At 35.7% G+C, this 24,341-nt stretch overlaps 2 protein-coding genes, 1 long non-coding RNA gene and 1 other non-coding gene across 8 annotated transcripts; 2 read left to right on the top strand and 2 right to left on the bottom strand.

The window, feature by feature from the left end:
* Positions 1 to 829: 829 nt before the first annotated feature.
* Positions 830 to 5,621, bottom strand: LOC17879786. 3 transcript variants are annotated; one of them, XM_006282485.2, is made up of 3 exons: positions 5,532 to 5,621; positions 4,182 to 4,543; positions 830 to 3,567 (listed from the first exon to the last, which is right to left on the bottom strand). In XM_006282485.2, the coding sequence occupies exons 2-3, from the start codon at positions 4,526 to 4,528 to the stop codon at positions 1,113 to 1,115; spliced, it is 2,802 nt and encodes a 933-aa protein (XP_006282547.1). In that variant the 5' UTR covers positions 4,529 to 4,543; positions 5,532 to 5,621; the 3' UTR covers positions 830 to 1,112. The 3 variants fall into 3 exon arrangements, with proteins under 3 accessions (XP_006282547.1, XP_023634142.1, XP_023634141.1); XM_023778374.1 differs by lacking the exon at positions 5,532 to 5,621 and adding an exon at positions 4,766 to 5,492; XM_023778373.1 differs by lacking the exon at positions 5,532 to 5,621 and having other exon boundaries at positions 4,182 to 5,491.
* A 2,861-nt stretch (positions 5,622 to 8,482) lies between these two features.
* Positions 8,483 to 8,589, bottom strand: LOC111829804. Its single transcript, XR_002833160.1, has one exon. It is a non-coding gene; the product is annotated as a small nucleolar RNA R71 (small nucleolar RNA).
* A 5,292-nt stretch (positions 8,590 to 13,881) lies between these two features.
* LOC111829720 lies at positions 13,882 to 17,500 on the top strand. Its single transcript, XR_002833079.1, has 3 exons — positions 13,882 to 14,023; positions 14,443 to 14,505; positions 17,342 to 17,500. It is a non-coding gene; the product is annotated as an uncharacterized LOC111829720 (long non-coding RNA).
* Positions 17,501 to 18,336: 836 nt separating this feature from the next.
* Positions 18,337 to 22,028, top strand: LOC111829646. Of its 3 annotated transcripts, none has more exons than XM_023779382.1 (2): positions 18,337 to 19,205; positions 21,425 to 22,028. In XM_023779382.1, the coding sequence occupies exons 1-2, from the start codon at positions 18,707 to 18,709 to the stop codon at positions 21,493 to 21,495; spliced, it is 570 nt and encodes a 189-aa protein (XP_023635150.1). In that variant the 5' UTR covers positions 18,337 to 18,706; the 3' UTR covers positions 21,496 to 22,028. The 3 variants fall into 3 exon arrangements, with proteins under 3 accessions (XP_023635150.1, XP_023635151.1, XP_023635152.1); XM_023779383.1 differs by lacking the exon at positions 21,425 to 22,028 and adding an exon at positions 20,425 to 20,544; XM_023779384.1 differs by lacking the exon at positions 21,425 to 22,028 and adding an exon at positions 20,420 to 20,544.
* The last annotated feature ends 2,313 nt before the right edge of the window (positions 22,029 to 24,341 follow it).

The raw sequence follows: 24,341 nt of genomic DNA, 5'->3' as shown, positions 1-24,341 counted from the left end.
TTTTCTAATATGGTAACAACGCAAAACACTGGAAGTACAAGCTCTTAAAGCATATAAGATGTGGGTGTTGAAAGTTTTGCATCGCGATAAAACAGCAACCGAGAGAATAACGTTGACAGATGCCTTAAACATTGTAAAGCTAGATTAGTTCCTTGGAAACCATCAAATTGAAAAGAGTGTTCAAGAAAACTTTGTTCCAATGGAAGAAGTGTCTATACATGTTTAATCGAATGTAACAACGTCAAAGAATTGAGGATTCCACTAAATGGACGACCACAATGTGTTTTAACATGGAGATTTGTCTAAAGAAACATACATAGAACTCTCTCAAGGGTTTCAAACATCTGATCCAACTAAATGGGTCAACTTAGGAAGTCTTCATATGGTCTAAGACGAGCACGGAGTTGTTAAATCTCTACGCATATCCGACTCTTGTATGGTGTGGGTTTGTTCAATCTTATGTTTTAGTATGGGACGTGGACCAAAGTATGGGGTGTACACGACTTGGTAATTTATGTAACAATTTGGTGAGTTCTAGGAATCGAATGATAATGATACATTTAAGAAGTTGCTTTCATATGAAGATAAACTACTTCCTAGCTAGGGATCGAGCTTTCTAAGAAGGATATAAGTCTTGTTTAGTTAAAGGTAACACGTCAGAGTCACGGTACACGATCATGTATATGATTTGATACAATTGAGGCTGCCTATGTTGAAGTATCATGTTGAAAGCTGACTGTAATATATTGGTCAGAGCTTATGGTGACACATAATGTTCTGCATGTCTGTGTACATTGTGATCTTGTATGTGTCTTGTACAAATAACAGATGCAAGCAACGGACTGTTATTAAGTTTGGCACAAGATATGATTCAGTAAGTACAGAAAATTTGGCCACAGTCAAACAGCTAACTGTTAGAAGACAATAAAATGGTACTGCATCCAAATCAATACTTAACGACAACACTTTCTCAGTTTATTGATTTATACTCTAAGGAGAGAGAGAGAAAGAAAGAGAGATACTGACAAGATGTTCTTGCGGTTCCAACAAAATCTATGAAGTACAATGCAACCTCTGTACAAATGTAGTGAGCAGAAGCAGGCTGTCGACGATCAATCATCCTTGCAAGTAGCCTTGTTATGTCCTACTCCTCCACACTTTGTACAGCACACGGATCGTCCTCTTTTCCGGTCTTTGATTCTCTTCTCCCCTCCCTGGACTCGGGAAAACAGAGGGGGGAGTACTTCTTCTTCCTCTTCTTTGCTGCTGCCTTCAGCCTCCACCAAAGCTAAGTCAATCGCAACTGCTCCTAGAGCTTGTGAATACGTTAAACGGTAACTCTCAACTGTAAAGAAACTTGAACAATAGTCATATAGGTTTCTTCCTTTTGTGTTTAGGACAGCAATCGCATGCTGGCAAGGGAGGCCTGTGGGCTTCCACCCGTAACAGCTGCAGGTTTGGTTACTGATGTCTACAAGCTGAACAGACCCATCATGAACCTCAAAAAGCGTGTCTGAACAAAAGAAAACTTTTAGGGTGCTTGCTTTCTTGCATTCTTCCACTAGACTTTCCTCCTTAGTTGGCACAAGTTGGCTGAACCACTGTTTTGACTTCTCCTGGCTACCGTTCACCAACTCCACAATTTTATTGACAAACACCACGAGCTTCTGGACGATGGAAGTTTCCTGAATTTCATCAATCCATTTCGAGTATATCTCTCCCACATCTGACGTAATATGACTGTATGGTTCACCTTCAAATAATGCACCGGCCCAGTGCTTTGATTCGATTTGCATCACCCAATCATAAGCTCTAGGAGACACTCGTTTTATTTGCTCGGTGTAAACCTTAAACCCATCAACTCGATCCGCACGTGCTGCAGCTAGTAAATAGTACGACAAGGATGGCTTCCCATCACCAAGAAATGGACCTCTCAGACTTCTCATAAAATCCTCCATCAAGTAATGTATGGAATAACCATGTTGGGCATTCTCAAAAATTTCCAACACAGAACTCTCTAGCCCTTTCTCTCGGTCAGAGACAAAAGTAAGAGCTCGTAGACTGGGCACAGCTATCTTTAACTGTTCCAGAAACCAGCGCCAAGTTTCATCAGTTTCCACATCAACGAGGGCTAATGCCACTGGAAGCACGCCGTCATCTCCATCCAAGGCAGAAGCTATCAACAAAATCTCATGATACCTTGACTTAAATGGAATGGCATCTAGGAAAAGAAGCGGACGGCAACCAGTTTGAAAGCCATGTGTACAAGATTGGAAAGACAGAAAAAGCCGCTGAAATCTTCTGTCCTCACCAACCACCAGATCAACCATACTTCCAGTGTTTGCCTCAACTAGCTTATTAACAAAAAGAGGCAAATGCTTATATGCCTCTTTGAATGATGTATGAAGTCCTCCTTTGGCTTCATCAATGCCTCGTCTTATAGTGCAATAACTGAGTTCAATACCAAAATCTTGAAAAATCGAGTCAGCAATGTTCTTAGTCTTCTGATTTGGGTTCTCCTGCAACCTCTCCTTGATGATACTCACTACCCAGTTCTTCTTTGGATGAGCAGATTTCCAAGATTCTCCCGCGCATGTATGCCTTCTATTAAATTTTTTTATCCTAAACACACTTTCAGATGGTACCCATGATGCATAAATCTTCCAAGGACAACCTCCAACTAAACAAACACCACATGCACGATTTGATTCATTCTTCCTTAACCTGTACCCAAATCGACAAGCAACCGCATATTTCTGCAGAGCATCACGAAATTCAACGACACTTTCGAATCCCTGACCCACACCGGTAATACAACGTTTCCATGAGGCTACCAAGCTTTCTACAGAACCATCGTTAGCATTAGCAATAGAATAATTCGTCTCGCGTTCAGGGTCAAGATCCTCAGTTTCAGGGTAATAGGTCTCAATATCCTGCACATAGTCTTTGTCATCATCAACATCGTCATCATCAGCATCGTTATCATCAACATCGTTATCATCAACATCGTCAGCATCATCACCTTCGTCACTATAGACAAATTCATCATCATCAGTTTCTATTACAGGCTTTCGAATTTCTCCCCTATTTCTTAAGGACCGTCTCCTTGTATCCATGACATTTTCATCCTGAACCAAAATGCTGGGTTCTTCCATCACCCGTCTTCGTTTACTAACGCTTATAGGAGAACCAGTGGTCACACCACACACAACATTTAGAGACATTGGAGGGGAGCTTTTGGTACCAGGATTACTACCTATGAATGATTGTTTCAAACTTTTGGGAGTTAGTTTTGAGATATTGGAAACAAGACTCTTCTTCCCTTTCTTCTTGAAATTTTTCGAGGTTGATTTAGCTGGTACCACTGGATCGGTGGATAACGTTACAGGAATGTCCACAAGACCACTGGATTCAGAGGTAATTCTGGGGGAGACCTTTCTAGATCTAAAATTAACATCAGTGAGGTTGTTTTCTTCAGGAGTTCCTGCGACAACTTGGATGGGTACATTTGCTACATTCCCATATGCCACTGGCGTCATCTCTGTTTCGACCGCTATATCATACGACCTGCAATTTAAAACAAAAATAGATTATGAGACCATGATCACAAGACCAGCAGAACGATATATTAGTACACACATATACATTTAAGATCTTATGTAGACCAGTGTCTAATTCTCCTCCAATTTGGATCAGAAGTGATAAGACAAAAACCTAGACTAGCCCAAATATTGATGAATGACTGCCTTTATAACAGAGCACCAAAATTATCTATAGGAGAATGTTTTAATGAGACATTTTGGTGTTTTGTAGATATCAAAACACAATAACACTGAAAAAATTTTCTTGTTACTGGTATACATCAGTTTTGTAGTTTACTAATGGTTCCAAAAAAAGGAAAAAAAAAACAGTTGAATACGGTTTGATATGTGTCAAAAAACTCTCAAGCATTTCAGAGATGTGAGAAAACTAGCAATCGTTAAAATACTCGGCTCTCAAACAAGAGGGATGATAAATTATCACCTAACAAACGTTATCCCTAAAATGTTGCAAAACTGATGCATCATTAGGTGCCTACTACATTATCTGGCAGATTAAATTAAACTAAAAGAGAAGCTGCAAAATAGATATAGAGAGAGAACAGTTTTACTCACAAAACATGATTACATACAAGGGCATACCTGTTACCGGGTGACGCAACTGCATCAGACTGGAAACCTTCTTGTCCTGTAATAAAAACTTCTGCTGTGACTGAGCTCAGATGGAAATCATACATCCTTTTCATGTCCTTCTCTTGTTTCATGGTGATAAGAGTTCTTCTGTTACCCGGGAGAAAATACTTGAGAGACAAAGTGTTATAATCTAAGTTCAAGAGCTTTGCCAGTTTTAGCTTAAAATCATCAAACGTAGTTTCATGATTAATATCTATCGCTTCTGCCTCTCCCCCGGTATATGTCATTGTCCCATCATCATCAGTCACAAATTTGCCGCCAGATTGACAAATCAAAATAAGCTTACCTTTGCCCATACCCACAGAAGAAGCCTGAGGAACTCAAAACGCAAAGGAAAAAAAAAACAGTTACATCAGATACACAAGCAAACTGTATCAACATAAGTCCTATTGGCTAAATAGAAATGTGTAAGCTGTAGAAAAGTCAGTCTAGCAAGCCTGGACAAGACAAAATGTTGTCAAGCGTGCAAATCTCAACATATAAACAAAAACATGCATCTATCCTTAAGGAACTCAAAACCAATTTGAACTCACTCAACTGAGACTTGATACGTGTACAGAGAGCTAAAAAATAGGATAGCAAATCACAGCAAAAGCCAAATATGACACCAGATTAGCACACTGGCCTGCATCACACACTGAATTAACCCAAGTTAATATATTGCTTGACCTATAAACTCATCAAAATCTCCCCTTTCTAGTAGAGCAAAGAAGGATGAAATGTTTTAAACACTAAGAGACATTTACTAAAGGGTTCAAAGTTCCAGTCTTTGAATAATGAACCAAATTGGTCAGCATCACAAAGTATAAACCTACAGTGTTAAAGTTTCAGTCTTTGAATAGGAATCAGAAACCACCAAAATGGGTCTGCATCATAAACCTAAAGGATTAAAGTTTCAGTCTTTGAATAGGAATCAGAAACCACCAAATTGGGTCTGCATCATAAACCTAAAGGATTAAAGTTTCAGTCTTTGAATAGGAATCAGAAACCACCAAATTGGGTCTGCATCATAAACCTAAAGGGTTAAAGTTTCAGTCTTTGAATAGGAATCAGACACCACCAAATCAGGTCTGAACCACAAAGGATAAAACTTTGATGAAACTAAAGAAGAACAGAACACAAGGAAACCAGTTGAATCGCACAAATTTCAATAATCATAGCATCGATTCATAAACACACAAAGAAACCCCTAGATTCATGTTTTAAACTGGCTAGATAACAAAGGAGGAAGATTTTGGAATCAGCAAATCTAAAGAAGTTCTGTAACGAAATTAAAGGTGAGTGAGAGAATAGTTTTACCAAAATATCAAAAGGGGATCTCGAAGCTCAGGAATTGGGAAGCCTAGGGTTAGGAGAGCGAGAAGTTGAGAATTGTGGGGAAGAAACGAGAGAATGAAACGAATTAGGGTTGGGTCTGTAGTGAAATAAAACAAAGAAAATGTCCACTTTATTGAATAAAATAGTTTCTAGGGGTTGCTTTGAAAATCCTCCAGGTCGTGTATTTGCAATTCTTAAATACCATGATATACCGAGAGAATAATAAAACAGGTTTTATTATCTCAATTAGAGGATAAGAAAGTTTAATGCATTGAATTTAACGATTCTTTACCGACTAAATAAAGGGAAAATTCCATAAAATTTTTCCATCTAATTTTAATTTGCAAGTTTAATACTCAATGTTATTTGATTTGAAACAAAATGCATAGTTTATTAAATTTTGGTCTATTAATACATTAAGTATATAAAAATTGTCGAATCGAATAAATCGCTTAATCGGATTGACGGAATCGTTAAACCGAAGTTGACGAAATCACTAATCACTAAACACACGAGTAATTTGGGGTTATCCAAAGACTGCATTGTCCTTTGCTATTACCCCAAATCGAATTGGGATCGATAAACCCTAAGTTTAGTGTAATCCCATTAACCCCGATTTAGTGATTCCGTCAATCCGAGTATCGTTTGTTAAGCGGTTCTTTCGATTCCACAATTTTTATATACTTGATGTATTAATCGACAACAAATTAATAAATCATGCATTTTGTTTCCAATCAAACCCAAACTTCCAAATTAAAATTAGATGGGGAATTTTTGTGGAATTTTCCCACTAAATAAATGTTGAAGAATGGTAAACTAATCTACTAGGTGAACCATGGACTGAACTTTTTATTTAACATAAATTTATAATACTTTATTTGTATTATTTAATTGAAAATTTATGTACCTTGTATGTGTGTTTTTATATCCAATCAAACAATATATTTGTTTGATTATTTCACGATTTTATTTATATTTTATAAATTATCTTGCGATCTTATATATTTAGTTTGTTTGAATTTTTATTTAATTATCTTTACTACTCCAGTGTTTTTTTTTTCATTTTTAACTTTTTCTAATGACATTTCAATGTAATAATTTTTTTTTTTACATATGTTGCAATAAGAAATGTTTAAAGTGTATATACAACGTGCCACATCGTGTATGAAATTTTAGATAATGATTGAAAACAATTATTTTTTTTACGGAATAGGGCTTTTTATTAATAATGACCCTTAATGGGCTGGACTTTAGCATACAAAACTTAATCAAGACAAAGGAAAACAGAGAAAATTTCGTCACCGGAAAGGAGCCTCTGACCGTATTGACACCGCGGGCAGAGAGTCTGTTCCTTAGAACCGGCAGATGCGAAATCCACAGCTTTGTGGCAGATTGAGGTATGTAGAAAACAGTGTGAAACATCTGATCCCCAGACCCGTTCCTGTTCCCTCGACCAACTGAACCCGCCACAGATTTCCCAGTAAGATCAATTCTCTCACACCACGGCACGTCGTTGCCTGCTCCTGACCTAGCAAGCAAACAACTTCAGGCCTAACCCCTCCTTCCCAGATCTAGAGAAACTCCACTTACCATACTAGCATCCTTCAACCGGCTAGAAAGAAGCAGATGTCGGCGGCATCTGAAACCAAAGGCTCAATCAGGACCCCAAACAACATAGAAACCAAGATGACCAGATAGATCCAGAAGGATCCACCGTTAACTTCTTTGGCGTATTAGCAAACCCCACCTACTCCTCCGACGACTTCCGATGTAGATGCTCAGATGACCCGCCGGCTGAGCCTCGAGAGACAACTGCTACAACCCTACTAGCGTCTTCAAACTAGAGGAAAACCGTAGCTAAACTCTCCTACCGACAGGCCAAAATTGCCTCTACTTCAAAGAAGGAGATACCCAAACCTCAACTGACGGAGAAGAGAGTTGGAACATCTCATAATCACTAAGCAAAACTAAAGGAAATAAAACCAGAGGCCACTAGAAAAGCTTAGATCTAGATCTGTTTTTCTTCAGGGAAGAGAGAGTAATTAGAACGATTGTCCTCATCTGATTGAAGACAATTATAAATAAGACTAATATCTTCCAACTACATTATGAAAATGAAGCTTGATTTCTCAAATATCCGAATTTCAAAGTTTTATTCCGTTTTTTTATCTGAGCACATCAAAACCTTAAAAAACGTTCAAAATATTTTAATATTTAATATTTTGATTTTTATTTGTGTCTCTCCGCACACATCAGTATTATTGGATGATATATACTCGTGATTTGTAAATGATTATCAGTTGTTATACAAAATATTTATAAAAGAAATTATTACAATTTTTTTATAGAAATAATATTTAAACACGAGTTATATGACGGGTTGTGTGACAGGTGTATGTTGGGAAGAGTTTGAATCTTATAATTCAAAACGAGTTAAAACTTCATTATACTATTTTTTAATAACAACAATATAAGACATGTCGAATCAAATTGATTTAGTTGAGTTTGATAGTATGTAGTTTTTATAATAAAAAAATAAATTATAGCATAATAGAAAAAATTTAAAATTTAAAAAATAAAAAATACAAGGTTTGTCCCTCGGTGTATCGTGGGTTAAAATCTAGTTTGATATATATAAATACATACTTAGGAAAAACAAATTATGAAGACATAAACTTAGATTTTAGATAGGGTTTATTACACAATGACACACTTTGGAAACTATATATTTCACATAACACTTTTACCAAGGAGTATGTACTTTGGCCACTGTTTAGGCAAAAAGAAGACTTATTTAGTCCCATAAAATGAACACTTTTGATCTGCCTATTCTAATTCTCTTTAGGAAACCAAGCTCACATATGGGAGAAAGACCTTGCTTCGAATGTAAGAAAACTTTCCTCAAAAAGTTATTCTCTAACACAAGAAACCCTAGGTTGAGGAATCAGATTTCAGAATTCACTCAACGGAACAACGAAAGTTTTAGTAAAGCCTTTGAAAGATTTAAAAGGTACCAAATGCAATGCCCTCACCTTGGTTTTAACAAGTAGTGCATCCTTAAATCCGCATATATTTGGATACCGCAAGCAATGGGAACTTCTTGAGTAAGGATGTGGACGAAGGCATGACCTTAGTGGAGAATCTTGCTCAAAGAAATGGAATCTAGGGTGAAGAATATAACCGTACATTAAGAGATATAAAAGACTTGAGTGAGCAACATCACAAAGAGATCAAAGCTCTCAATGATAAAATGGACAAGATGATTCTTGCGAATCAAAAACCGGTCCACTTTGTTTCCGAAACCGATGTTTATGAGAGCTATCAAGAGAATGTTGAAGGTTGTGCAGAAGGAAGTGATGAAGTAAACTACATTAGTGGTCAAGGCTACAAGAAGTTCAACCCCAACTACAATAACCACCCAAACCTTTCGAAGCAATTATATTGCAAACCCCCACGACCAAAAGTACCCACCCACTAAGCCACCCTGTTTCCAACAACCTACCTATCCACCTAACCTTCAAAACAATACCAACATAAACCTCAATTCAACCAATCCTACTAACCTCAAGCCAAAACTTCGAACCCTCAACCTCAAAGAGATAATACTAATGGTCTCTTTAAGGAAATACTAGAAGGACAAGGAAGAGGTGTCATTGAGCTAGTTACACAAATGAAGTCTTTGCACAAAAATATAGATAACTTATATGGAGAGCTCAATGCCAAGATTGAAAGGTTAAATTCTCTGGTGAATAACCAATCTTCTTCATCTTCAATGAGACCAACGGATACATTACCCGGTAAACCCAAGCCTAACCCAAAGAGTACATGAATGCTATCACACTTAGGAGTGGCAAGAATCTACCAAGTGAAGATCTCAATAGGGACAGTGAGAATCAATAAGGGGAGGTGGTAGCCAAAAATGATGAAGAAGAGGTATTGAATGAGAATGACCACAATGGAAAGTAAAGATAATGAAGAAGAGGTAGTTATTGAGAAAGTTGTTAAGGACAAGGGAAATGGTAAAATGGTTGAAGAACCAAAGAAGACAAGATCGATGTGGAACCTTCAACAATGACCAAGCTTACTAAGAAGAAGAAGATTACTTTCGTTACTCCACCATATGAACTTAAACTTCCATTTCTGGGGCGTTTGAAGAAGCAACAAGAGGCCAAGTACGAAACTTTGTCTGATGAGCAAATGAAGAAGGTGACTATAACCATGCCCATCTTTTATGCCTTCTTGTTGAATCCCTCGTAAAACAAGTTTCTTAAAGATTAGGTAAAGAAGTCTTGACATTTGACATCAATAAGGTCATGAGGAAGCCAACCATTGAAGGACAAGTGTTCTATATTGAAGATATGAACGCTCTAGCGGATGAGCTATTAGAAGAGTTGGCAATAGAGGATGCTCTTCAAAGCACTTTGGGTGTTAAGCAAGGCGAATTTGGATTGCTTGAGAGTGATAGTGAAAGATATGAGAAGGCTCTTGACTCACATAAGCCTTCAAATGGTGAAGCAACGTTCCTTGAGTTGATTCAAAGCCATGAAATGAGTGTTGTGGAGATTGAGAATGTGATTAACCAAGAAGGAGCTATCAAGGATGAGGCTAGCATTGATGGGGACTAGAGTGAACTCAAACCACTTCCCACCGGGCTAAAGTACGCATTTCTTGGAACCAACTCTACCTACCCGGTGATCAATAATGAAAAACTTAGTGAATTAGAAACCTCTGCCGTTCTAGGAGAATTAAAGATATATAGAAAGGCTATAGGTTATTCACTTGATATTAAAGGAATTTTGGAATCACTTTGCATGCATAGAATTCATCTTGAAAATGAATCAATGACTTCCATTAAACACCAATGGCGGTTAAACCCAAACCTTAGAGATGTGGTGAAAAAAGAGATTCTTAAGCTTCTTGAAGCGGGAATCATATATCCGATCTCAGATAGTACATGGGTAACCCAAATGCATGTGGTTCCTAAGAAGGGCAGAGTCATTGTTGTTAAAAATGATAAAGATGAGTTAGTCCCGACTAGAACTATAACCGGACATAGAATGTGTATTAATTATAGGAAGTTAAATGCGGCATCTAAAATTGATATATCATTTCCCTTTACCTTTTATTGATCAAATTCTATAAACACTTACGAATCATACTCATTATTGCTTCCTTGATGAAAATTCTGGTTTCTTTCAAATCCTAATTCACTTTAATGACCAAGAAAAGACGACATTTACATGCCTTTATAGCACCTTTACTTATTGAAGGATTCCATTTGGGCTATGTACTGCACTGCCACATTTCAAAAGTGTGTATGATGTCGGTTTTTTCAGATTTGATTGAGAATGTGGTTGAAGTGTTTATGGATGATTTCTCCATCTATGGAGACTCTTTTCTTCTTGTCTTACCAAAAACAAAATCGAACATCTACTTGCGCCTACTTAAGATTCATAAAACTGAATGATACATGTTTCAACATTTATATACCATATTGTCATTTGTTGTTTTTTTTGCTCATTTGTTGGTTCTGGGCGGTTTTCCATCTTTGCCTTCTGTTTTCCTACAACCTAACATAATAGCATCTACAAAGTGAGAAACAAAACCTGTAATACAAACCTATTTTTAAATCACTAATGCATACCTCTATTTTTTCATTAACCTCTTTGTCTAAGTTTTCTTCTATTTCTTCATCTTTGCTTATCAAATCATAATTCGATCTACTTTTGGGGATGGAATTCAAGTAGATGACAAGACCAACCCAATGATTACTCTCCCAACGCATGGGGTAGTAGATGGTGTCCACATCTTTACCCCTAGATTTTTTTTTAGTTACTGTATCTCCAAGCAAGAATACAGTCAGGAATCTAGGCCATATGAATAATGATTGTAAATACTGGGACTGGAACTCAAAATATTCATCAGCGAGTAGGGAGGGGAACCAATGATTATTCACTGAGGTGTGTTTCTTGTTGTCAGGGGAAGACATCATTTTCCATTGCATGGCTGCTAGAACTTTCATTCCTGTTGAAAATATAAGTCCATGTAATTAATCAATTGTAATACATAAATACAGACAACATGAAGTGCCACTATACATACTTCTCCTTTTATCAGTTGGTGCGGCTCTGTAAGTTGAGAAAAAAATCGTTTGATACATCAAATCCCACATGTTAGAGAAAATAACATGTAATAATTATTTAATTATAAATAAATGAGGAATCTGTCAGATACACTACAACTTGATAGAAATGGAGGTGAAACATATACACAAATGGATAACATTTGATATTGTCCCATAATTCTTTTGAAGAAAGCATCGGCAGAGGACGACAAAAAAAAAAAAAGCATCGGCAGAGTGTTCCTCACTTTTTGTCTTACGCTTTTTTTTAATCTTCTTGAAAGAACAAAAACAAAATCGAACATGTACTTGCGCCTACTTAAGATTCATAAAACTGAATGATACATGCTTCATAATTTATATATCATATTATCATTTGTTGTATTTTTTGCTCGTTTCTTGGTTGTATGTGGTTTTTCATCTTTGACTTCTGTTTTCTTACAACCTAACAATGAGAAACAAAATCAGTAATACAAACCTATTTTTGGGGAACTAATGCATACCACTAATTTTTCATTAACCTCTATGTCTAAAAATTTTTCTCCTTCTTCATCTTTGCTTCTCAAATAATAATTCACTCTAATTTTGGGTTGGAATTTAGGTAGATGACAAGACAACCCTAGTGATGACTCTGCCAACACAAGGGGTATTAGATGGTGTCCACATCTGTACCTCAAGCTTTGTTTTCAGTTACTATATCTCCAAGCAAAAAAACAGGCAGGAATTTATGCCACATGAATGACGATTGTGAATACTGGGAATAGAACTTAAAATATTCATCAGCGAGTAGGGAGGAGAAGCAATGATCAATCACGGAGATGCGTTTCTTAGTGCTGAGGAAGACATAATTTTCCATTGTATGGCTGCTAGAACTTCCATGTCCTGTTGAAAATACAAGTGCATGTAATTAATCAATTGTAATACATAAATACAGACAACATGAAGTGCCACTATATATACTTCGCCTTTTAGCAGTTGGTGCGACTCTGCAAGTTGAGAAAAAATATTTGTTTGATAAAACAACTCACACATGTTAGTTAAAATAACTTGTAATAATTATTTAATTATAAATGAATGAGAAAAATGTCAGATCACTACAACTAGATAGAAACTGAGTTGAAACACATACTCAAATGGATAACACTAGACATTGTCCGTAATCCTTTTGAAGGAAGCATCAGTAGAGTGTTGCTCATTTTTTGTCTTACACTTTTTTGAATCTTCCTGAAATAACAAAAACAAAATCAAAAATCTACTTGCACCCACTTATGATTCATAAAATTGAATGATTCATGTTTCAACATTTATATACCATATTGTCATTTGTTGTCTTTTTTGCTCGTTTCTTGGTTGTGTGCGGTTTTTCATCTTTGACTTCTGTTTTGTTACAACCTAACAGTGAGAAACAAAATCTGTAATACAAACCTATTTTTAAATCACTAATGCATACCTCTATTTTTTCATTAACTTCTTTGCTAAGTTTTTTTTCTCCTTCTTGATCTTTGCTTATCCAATCCTAATTCACTCTAATTTTTGGTTGGAATTCAGGTAGATGACAAGACCAACCCAATGATTTTTCTCCAAACACATGGGGGTAGTGGATGGTGTCCACATGTTTACCCCAAGCTTTGGTTTCAGTTACTATATCTCCAAGCAAAAACACATGTAGAATTTATGCCACATGAATCACGATTGTGAATACTGGGACTGGAACTCAAAATATTCATCAGCGAGTAGGGAGGAGAACCAATGATCAATCTCAGAGATGCTTTTTTTGTTGTATGAGGAAGACATCATTTTCCATAGCATGGTTGCTAGAACTTCCTTGTCCTGTTGAAAATATAAGTGCATGTAATTAATCAATTGTAAGGCTAACTTTATCGGAATAACCCAACGGGCCTTGGAGCATTTTAATAAGCCTTTAAAATGAGAACAGTGAAATATTAAGGGGCAACCGAATGCTCCACATGACTCTTTCTCAGCCGTGTCTTAGGCCACGTGTTTCGTCTTGATAGGTTGATTATTTTGTAAAGCAAACGTTTTTTTATCTTTTGTCCAAAAAAGAAAATCCCCAAATCGCATCATCTCTCTCTCATGTTCTCGAACCCTAGAAAGCGAAATCGAAAATTTTCACCCTTTGATCTCCTCTTCTTCCCCGATCAAAGTCTCACCGAAGGAGGACCGTCAACTCTGACCTTCTTCTTCTTCCCCGCTGTCTCGTGGTGACGGTGTTGTCGAAGGCGTCTTCTCCTCCCCCTCCGTCGCCTGCTCACCATATTCTGGATCGGAATCGTTCCTCCTTCAGCGTGTGGTCCGTGGTGTGTCTCCTTCCCCAAATCGAGGGAAAGATAAGGTAAATGGATGTCTCTTCTGTTCCTTCTTATTCTTTTGTGAAGTTGGTTCTCTGTTTGGTTATATGGCGAAGGATAATTAGGTTTATCGAGTTCTTGTAATGAATTGGGTTTGATCCTTTCGTTATTTGTCTAAACTAGAGTCATTAGTTCATATGTGTTCTTCTGGGGCGATATTTAGTAGTACCGTTTAATGTATAGGGATGGAATTACAACTGATCTGTTCTAGGGTTAAGGTCTGATGTTTCGAAAGAGGATTTTTATGTGTGGTTGGTTAGAATTTTTGTTTGGGAGTCGTATCTGCTGCATGTGTATTTCTGTTTCGAAAGAGGATTTGTATGTGTGGTTAATGCTTTCATTATACTGTAAATATGATGAATGAACTTAACTCTTCTTTTCAACTTTTTGCTGAGGATTGAAGTTGAGTCTGACCTTGCTAATCTCATTCTTATATTCATCAGCAAGAGGATCTCCAAATTTAGAGGTTAGTCCATCTCTTAATACTTTATGCAATATATGTTACTGAATGAGAGTTTGTTCGTGTATGTGCTAGTCATGGTGTATTGGTTAGTAATTGTTTATTGTTTAGTAATTGTGTATTGAACCAGTGACTAGTGACTGTGTTTTCAAACTGTGATTCTCTATTGAACCAAAAATTAGAAAATGAAAAAGTCATTCTATATTGAACCTGTCATTGTGTTTTGAACCTGTCATTCTCTATTGAAGCTGTCATTGTGTATTGAAAATGTCATTGTTGATCAAGGCAAAACTGTGTTAATAACCCTGTGTTTGAATGCTAGTTTGTTGGTGTATTGGTTAGTGAAGGTGTATTGGTTAGTCATGGTGTACTGGTTAGTTATTGTTTATTGTTTAGTCATAGTGTATTAAACCAATGAATGTGTATTGAAACTGTCATTCTTTATTGAACCAAAAATAACAAAATGAACCTGTCATTATCTATTGAACCTGTCATTATGTATTGAACCCGTCATTCTCTATTGAAAATTTCAATGTTGATAAAGGCAAAACTGTGTTCACTACCCTATGTTTGAAAAACACATGCTGTATGTAAAAAACATTAAGTGTTGTAACTCTGTCTACTACCTTTTATAATGTTATTGAATGCTAGTTTGTTGGTGTATTGAACCTGTCCTTCTGTATAAAGTCTTCTACTGTCTGTTACTTACCTTGTCTAAGTTCATTTAATACAGTTTAAATTAATCCTTTTAGCTTTATTGTTTTAGTCCTTTCTTAATGGAATGTAACTGAATCCGTTTACATTCTCCTACTTTTAATCTTTGATCTTGTTACAATAAGATTAATATTTACTTCAACTTTTGAGAACTATATACCCTGTATACTTAATAAGAAAACTATTCTGTTTTTGAGAGTTCATTGTGATTTGATTGAAGTAGGTGAGTCATTTGCTTTGTAATAACTCTTTATGTGCTGTTATCAATTATCGTATTTCATCTCCCTTTTCCCTTTGCTTGATGATCCTCTCTCTTCTTTCCCTTCTATCATCTCTCTGGTCTTTCCATTCTATAATGTCTCTCTTCTTTCCCTTCTATCATCTCTCTGGTCTGCACCTTCTATAATGTCTCTTTTCTTTCCCTTATATCATCTCTCTGGTCTGAACCTTCTTTAATGTCTCTCTTCTTTCCCTTCTATCATCTCTCTGGTCTGAACCTTCTTTCATATCTCTGGTAGCATCTTTTTCCCTTCTGTTCTGGTTCTGGATCTTGTAGCATATCTCTTCTACTATCTCTGTCTTAGCATATCTGTTCTAGCATCGTATGGATTCAAATAATAATCCATATGGTGGTGGTCCCGGTTACTTTAGCCTTAATAACTTTCCTTATGATAGCTTTTCCCAAAATCTCAACTTTGGATCTCCACAAAGCAGCCAAACCCCTTCTTTTAACCACCAACAGACTCAAGCTCCACCCTCTCAAGGCAGCCAGATACCTGGTATGAGCCAACAACAGAGTCATGAAGGACCATCTCAAGGCAACCATAACCCTTCTTATAGCCACCATCAGAGTCAACCTCTTAGTCAATCTCAAGGCACACCAACTTGTACTAGGGAGAGAAGGCAATGGACCAACATTGATGATCTTGTTTTGATTAGCGGATGGTTAAACACATCCAAGGATGTGATTGTTGGGAACGATCAAAGGTCAGGGACCTTCTGGAAAAGAATATCAGATTACTATGGTGCCAGTAATCATGTTGTGAATGGAGGAGAAGCCAGGCTGCCTGACCTTTGCAAACAAAGATAGGGAAGAATCAGTAAAGAGGTGTCTCATTTCTGTGGAGCATGTGCTTCTGCAGAGGGTGAGAAAGCATCCGGACAGAGTGATGTTGATGTTTTGAAGAATGCACATCAAATTTACATGACTCTTTATGGGAAGAAGCTCAACTCTTCTAAGTTGCTTTTTAAGTTGTAATGAATCCTGTCTGTTTACCTATGAATTCACAAGTCTATGTAGTGTCATTTGTGTGTGTTCTATTACTATGTGTGTGCTCTCTCTAACTATGAAGTTGTCGTTGTTGTGTATTACATGTCTCATTTCTGTTTATGACTGAGATAGTTTGTGACAATGTATGAATCCGGTTTAATGATGAATGGTGCTAGTTTGTTATAATTGTCTCATTTCTGTTTCATTGTATACATGTATCATTCAAAAGCTAGTTCACATGCATCATTGATATGTGAATGTCTCATATCTGTGATACTTGTATCATGTCTGTTTCTGAATCTTGTTTTAGTATAATTAAAGTGATATAGTAAGTTTCTTAATCTTGTATTACCTTATCTGTTTCTTAATCTCGTTTTAGCTTGTCAGTTTCTTAATCTTGTTTAAGCTTCTCTGTTTCTTAATCTTGTTTAAGCTTGTCTGTTTCACTTGTGTCTAGTTCACATGCATCATTGATGTGTAAATTGTTGTGTATACATGTATCATTGTGTAAGTTCTGTGACTGATTCATACTTTAGCCGTAGTATAGATGTATAATTCCTGTGGCTGGTTTGTATCATTTTGTTATGTTAATGTTAATAGTCTGATCTCTGTGATAATAGTCTGATCTGTGTGATATTTGTCTCAGTTTCTTAATCTTATCTCGATGATACTTGTGTTAGTTTCAGATTAATATTGTTGCATTTTTGTTGAATGAGAACTAGTGACTTGTCTCATATCTGTGATACTTGTATCATGTCTGTAATAGTATAATCAAAGTGATATAATCAGTTTCTTAATCTTGTTTACGCTTGTATGTCTGTATTGTCTGGAACTATCTGTGTTTTTGTTTGTTTTCAGGTTATCAATGGGGTACGACTACAGCTACTCACAGGATTCAGAGAGTAATCACTACACAGAAGACAGTGTAGAAAGGGAGACAGCCGCTTACATTTTGATGGATGAAGCTCAGAGTGCATTTAACTCAGCCCGCAGGCATGAAGAGGAGATTGAGCTAGGCTTCCCCAACAGATGTTATTGTGGGGGGGGGGGGGGGGAGGCCTCTACTTAAGACATCTTACACCCGAAATGATCCGGGTAGAAAGTAAGTAGAGGTTCTTGTAAAATCAATCCATTTACTTATTAATTCTGAGGCAGAGTGATAAATGTTTGGTTTAATGTTTTCCAGGTACTTCACTTGCGAGAATGTGGATGATGGAGATTGTCATCTGCATAAATGGTGGGATGTGGTAGTGACAGAAGAGATGGGAGAAAGGGCCAGAGTAGTAGCAGTAGAGTTTGAAGGGATTAGACAACAAAAGAGTATAAATGAAGAGAAGGTTGTAAACCTTCAGAAGCTAATTGAAGAAATTGGTGATGAGTTGCAGAGGAGTAGAGTAACCTTAAGAAAGGTTGTTGGTCTTAGCTTTAGTGTATTGGCCATGTTGATGTCTATAGTTATGTTATGTGTGTTTTAAATTCTATGAATCGGAATGACTTTTGAGTTATATGCAACACTTGTTTGATGCTCTGTTCGTAGTTGTAAGAACAATGTGTATGTTTTACACGATTATTGTAGTATGACTTTTTAGTCACATGAGTTTGGTTTGTAGTGTGTTGAAAAATTTCAGAATGACAATCTAATGTGACTGCCTATATTGTTGTTTCACATGATTTACTAGTGCAAAACTTTCATGGAATGATGAATCACATGTCTTTGTTTCTTTGTCTCCACTCTTTCTCTATATAATATATATCACATGTCTTTGTTTCTTTGTTTCAACTCTTTCTCTATATAATACGAATCCATATTTTGATTCATACATCACAATCTCTTTCATTAACCTCAACTCTCTCTTATTTCCTTTCTACTCTCTCAACACCAAAGTGATATCAATTATCTCACAAACACCACCTATACACTCATTCTTGCTACGGCTTCATATAATCACTTTTTTACATTATTATTTTTTCCTTTTTATAAACTGCTTCCTTCCTTTTTTTTATGTCTTTCTCTTCAAACAATTTTCATTATCATTATAACTACAATAATGATGATGATTTTGACAAATATTATCAAGACCTATTTGATAATCAAGTAGAAGCGACAATAGAAGATATACCGCGGGAAAGAAAAAACGTGCATATATCGAAAGAAATCGAGAAGAAGGTCACGAACGTTTGTGGAACGATTATTTTAGTGACAATCCTACTTACCCGGAAAGGATGTTTCGAAGACGATTTCGAATGAACAAGCCATTGTTCCTACGTATTGTCAATCGTCTCTTAGCAGAAGTTGGATATTTTCTACCTAAAAAAGATGCAACATTCCGAAATGGTATTTCACCCCTTCAAAAGTGTACTGCAGCAATTCGACTTTTAGCATACGGGGGTGGAGCAGACACGGTTGACGAATATATACGTCTTGGTGAAACGACGGCTCGAAACTGTTTGGAACATTTTGTCATTGGAATTGTTGACTTGTTTGGCGATGAATACCTAAGGCGGCCTACCGAAGAGGATCTTCAAAGGCTACTTTATATAGCAGAACAACGGGGTTTTCCGGGGATGGTTGGGAGCATGGATTGTATGCATTGGGGGTGGAAAAATTGTCCAACCGCATGGAAAGGTATGTATTCTCGAGGTACCGGAAAATCAACTATTGTTTTGGAGGCGGTTGCTTCACAAGATCTTTGGATATGGCACGCGTTTTTTGGAGCACCAGGTACTTCCAACGATTTAAATGTTCTTGATCAATCACCGGTTTTTAATGACATTATACAAGGTCAAGCCCCCCAAACGAACTACTATGTCAACGTAAGGGAATATAACATGACTTACTATCTTACGGATGGTATTTACCCCGACTGGGCAACATTTATTCAATCCATCCTACTACCACAAACCCCAAAACATTCTTTGTTTGCAAAACGTCAAATGATTTGATTGACAATATTTGGACTAAATTTGGACATCTTCCAAATGATTAAAAAGGTTTATAAACTTTTTTTCATTTAATAATATGTATTGTGTTTCATTTTTATGTTTGTATTTTTTAAAGTTTATGTTTTAAATTTATATGTTTCTATCTTTTATGTTTATACTTTTTATCTTTATTGTCTTTTATTTGTTATTATTTGTTTTATAAAGTTTGTTTGTGTTTTGTTTATAAAGATTTATAAAGTTTGTTATGTTTTGTTTATAATTATATGTTTCTATCTTTATTGTTCTAATTTAAATGTTTCTATCTTTATTGTTCTAATTTATAAGTTTAAATAATTTTCCATTTTTAAAATTTTAAAATTTATTAATTTAATAAATATATCATTATTATATTATTATAAATGTAAGAACCTACGGGTTAAACCAATAACTACTTAATTTTGCTTGGTTCTTAAAATACACTATTACATTATTAATATACTATAATTACCCTAAGATGCATCCTCTTGCTTATGCCTTTGCTCATGCCCTAATACATAAATACAGACAACATGAAGTACCACTATACATACTCCGCCTTTTAGAAGTTGGTGCTTCGCTGCACGTGGAGAAAAAATTCACTTGATCCTGTAAATTATACATGTTAGAGAAAATAACGTGTAATAAATATTTAATTATAAATGAATGAGGAAGATGTCAGATACACTACAATTAGATATAAACAGAGCTCAAACACATATTCAAATGGATAACGCTTGACCTTGTCCGTATTTCTTTTGAAAGAAGAATCAGCAGAGTGTTACTCACTTTTTGTTTTACGCTTTTTGAATATTCGTGAAAGAACAAAAACAAAATCGAAAGAATAACACTTACACCCACTTTAGTGGAGATTGTTAGCGCTTACACCTACTTCCTACTTGTGCTATACTTTTGTTCACTTTTTACAAAGAAAGTGAAAGTTGTTATGACGTTTTTACCCCCAACTTACTTATGTAGTGTAGATAGCTGGATGAGAAGATGATGAGGAGATCCAGTGGCTGAAATTTAATTCTCTCTTCCTCTCTTTCTTTCTCTCCCCTAGCCTTAGTCCTCTTATTTCTTTTTCTTTTTTTGTTATTGTTATTTTGGGTGGTTATTATTAAAAATTTATATATTTATTTATATATAATAAGTTATGATTTTATTTTCTTTACATTTTAAGATGCATATTAATATATTTTAGATGATTTATTATCTTATATACTATCCATCTGTAGTTGAACATTTATTCATTGATAAGTGGATGCTCAATTTCAATATTGTTAATAGATATTTACTTGTGCTAAGTCATATTGAAAACCTATTTCATCAAATAAATTGTGGTTTGTAAATAATATATAAACTAATCTGAAACAAAAAATTATTCATGGTCAATAAGTTTTATACATGTTCAAAACAATCTTATCTATTATACGGTATCCACAAACATTTAAACTAAAACGACAAAATTTTGTGAATACAATAATTTGATCATCAACATCAATAATGAAATTAATTTGTCTTCTTCCACTACATACTCTAGTTTCTTACAATATGAAGTTCATTACTCTTACTAACTCAATAGTTTCCTATGGATACCCGAGCCATCTGGTTAAAAGTAAACAGACCAATTGCATAGCAAAACCTTGAGTTTAATGGATTTTTCTTTTTCTTTCATTGTTCATTAGTCATCATCCACAAAATCACGTTCACATGGATAGCCGAGTCATCTGGTTAACAGTAAACAAAGCAATTGCATTGCAAAACCTTAGTTATTTGTTTGTTAGGTTCAATTGCATTTACTTTTGAGATATAGAGCTGACCATGAATCAGACCCTTTGTTCGTAGGAGATTCTGCTATGGTATTATACTATATTTTAGCTCAATTTGGTTTGGTACAAATGATAACCATATGTACAAGGTTACATGGATATCTAATTAACTACTCATGAAATTTGGAAAAATTTATGGAAACATTTGCAGAGTTTGATGATACGTTTCAACGTCGTTTCAACAATGGCAATTATAGTTTGCTGATACGTTTAGAGATTTGAACAACTAAATAAAACGACGATTGGGTACGGCGGCAGCTACAACCGATCTAGAAAACATAAATAAGAGACAATAGATATATGATTCCCGTGAGGTAAAGAGGAGGATTTGGTTTTGCTAGAGTTTGAGCAGGCGGATGAGGTAGGTTTACGTGGCAGAAAAGAGGATTTGGTTGGCTAGGTTCTAACGGTGGCAGAAAAACGGTTTACAAGGTGGATCTAATAAAATCTTCGCTGGTGGAGGAAGAAGAATTGGTTGGGTAGGATTTTCTCAGATCCTCACTGGTGGAGGAGGGAGACTTAGTTGGGTAGGATTTTCTCAGTTTTGAAGAGGAATTAGGGATTCAAGAGTTAAAGTTTGGGAAAAATGGAATTAGTTTTTTTATTTCTTTTTACTTTTACTGAAAATTGGTTTTAGAATAATGAAAGGAAGGAAAAGAGTTGGAGATAGTAAAGGAGAGAATAGTCATTTCCTTAACAAAAAGTATAGAGGTAGTAGAAAGTGGGTGTGATGGTGAATACTTTATAGTAAAGTAGGTGTATATGCTAATATCTCAATCAAAAATCTACTTGCGCCCACTTAAGACTCATAAAATTGAATGATACATTTTTCAACATTTATATACCATTTTGGCATTTGTCGTCCTTTTCGCTCGTTTCTTGGTTGTGTGCGGTTTTCCATATTTTTCTTTCGTTTTCCTACAACCTAACAGAATAGCATCTACACAGTGAGAAACAAAATCTATAATACAAACCTATTTTTAAATCACTAATGCATACCTCTATTTTTTCATTAACCTCTTTGTCTATGTTTGTTTCTCCCTCTTCATCTATGTTTGTTTCTCCCTCTTCATCTTTGTTTATCAAATCTTAATTTAATCTAGGTTTGGGTTGGAATTCAATTAGATGACAAGACCAACCCAATGATTACTCTCCCAACACATGGGGTAGTAGATGGTGTCCACATCTTCACCCCAAGCTTTGTTTCAGTTATCTGCAAGCAAAAACACATGCAGGAATCTATGTCACATGAATGACGATTGTGAATACTGGTAATAGAATTCAAAATATTCATCAGCAAGTAGGGAGGGGAACCAATGATCAATCACGGAGATGCGTTTCTTGGTGTCTGAATAAGAGTAACAATACCGTCACAACTATCGACTGTAAATACAGTAGTTAAATCGTCATATTTCGTGACTATCACAACGTCTCAATTATGTCACTCATTACACAAAACTATAGTCACTAAACCATCACAAGTGATGACTAAAATTAGTTGCTTAATCGTCACAATTACCGTCTAAAAATATTGTCTCAAACTGTCATATATCGTAGCTATTATAACGTCACAATTATGTCACTTATTACCACAAAACTATAGTCACTATATTGACACGATCAAAGACTAGTAAACAGTTGTTTATTCGTCACATATATTTACTAAAACACATTGTCTACAAAATCATATTTTCAACAGATTTTTGTTTAACTTATAAATATTTAAATAATTAGTTAAAGAAAAGAAATTTAAAAATACATTACAAAAGCAACAAACGTGAAATGGTCTAAACATACACACAAGCAAATCAACACACTAAAGCAAATAAACTAAAGCAATAAAAAGAAGCAAATCAACACACTGAAGCTAATAAACTCAGCAATAAACAGAACAAAGTAGCTGAGCATAAACAAACAAAGTAAAACCAAACTCTCTAGCAAGACAAAAAGAACCAACACCCATGGAAGCTTGTGGAGAACTAGAAGTTCCTACACCTGGAGGAGATGTAGATGCTGCATATATCCCATTGTGAGCTGTAGAAGATCAAATCAGTTGCTCCAAAGCATCAAGTCGATTATGAACAAGTACATTACCTTCACGACTCTTTCGCAATTCAGTTTCCAGTTCATGAACCCGAAGTGTTAACGTTCCCACTTCTTCAGTAGATTGAGGGGACACCACAACCAACTAAATACATAGAAACCCCACTTTGGAGTTATCCAAGTCCAAATACACGACCTTGTTTCGAAATTCCAGAAATCAACAAAAGAACACAAATTCATGAACTATGACACATTTCAAAGCGAAGTAAGGTAACATGAAATCATTCGCACACAAAACTCTTTCAAAGCTCCAAGATAACAGAAAAGATTCAAGTGAAAGGATAATATATTATGTAAATAGATACCTTAACATAGATGTCATTTTTCTTCCTCCATGGTAAGAGAATCTATCGTCAAAGCCTCTCCATAGGAGGATTCCATTTGTGCCAAGCGTTCAAGACAATGTTCATCATACTTTTCAGCAATTAGTCGAGCTCTCTCATCAACATATGTTCCATCGGATTTTTGGTGTGTTTTTCTCATCACAGCAATGAAGGAACAATCTTCATTATTTGCTTCCTACAAACAAAACAAAAAAGTAAGTAAATATTTTTATCACACTTACAGAAAAATGTTAGCAAACATATAGAAATATTAACGTTACCAAAACGTCTTTCACTTAAGCATAAGAACGCGATCCTGCTCTGTGATAATGTGGACCTAAACCATCACAACTAAATAGTCGTGACAAACGAGCTTTTTCGCTTTTTCCTTTGGCTATTGGAGTCTTCCAATAATCAACCATTACTTTCCAATGTTCATAAAGAATCCACTCAGGCTGTTCTCCTTTGGATTTTGCAAGACTAACCATTCCTTTGAGATGAGTAGCAGCAAGTGCTTCAAAGTTTATTTTAACTCGATGCTCGATCGAGGCGTCCCACTCAAACCTTGTCTAGAATATATATATATATATTTGTTGTGAGAAATGTATTATGTGAAATTTTCAAAATAAAATAGTTCATATA

This window comes from Capsella rubella, unplaced genomic scaffold, assembly GCF_000375325.1.
Source record: "Capsella rubella cultivar Monte Gargano unplaced genomic scaffold, Caprub1_0 scaffold_7, whole genome shotgun sequence".
NCBI classification, from domain to species: Eukaryota; Viridiplantae; Streptophyta; class Magnoliopsida; order Brassicales; family Brassicaceae; genus Capsella; species Capsella rubella.
This window is presented reverse-complemented; position numbering and strand designations above follow the sequence as displayed.

What these genes read in the sequence shown, in the direction of transcription:
- LOC17879786 (XM_006282485.2), bottom strand. Translation starts at nt 4,528, where the DNA reads ATGGGCAAAGGTAAGCTTATTTTGATTTGTCAATCTGGCGGCAAATTT. An exon ending in GTTGCGTCACCCGGTAACAG is followed by an intron (nt 3,568 to 4,181) that starts GTATGCCCTTGT and finishes TTTAAATTGCAG; the next exon opens with GTCGTATGATATAGCGGTCG.
- LOC111829646 (XM_023779382.1), top strand. Translation starts at nt 18,707, where the DNA reads ATGTTTCGAAGACGATTTCGAATGAACAAGCCATTGTTCCTACGTATT. An exon ending in CGCGTTTTTTGGAGCACCAG is followed by an intron (nt 19,206 to 21,424) that starts GTACTTCCAACG and finishes AAACATTTGCAG; the next exon opens with AGTTTGATGATACGTTTCAA.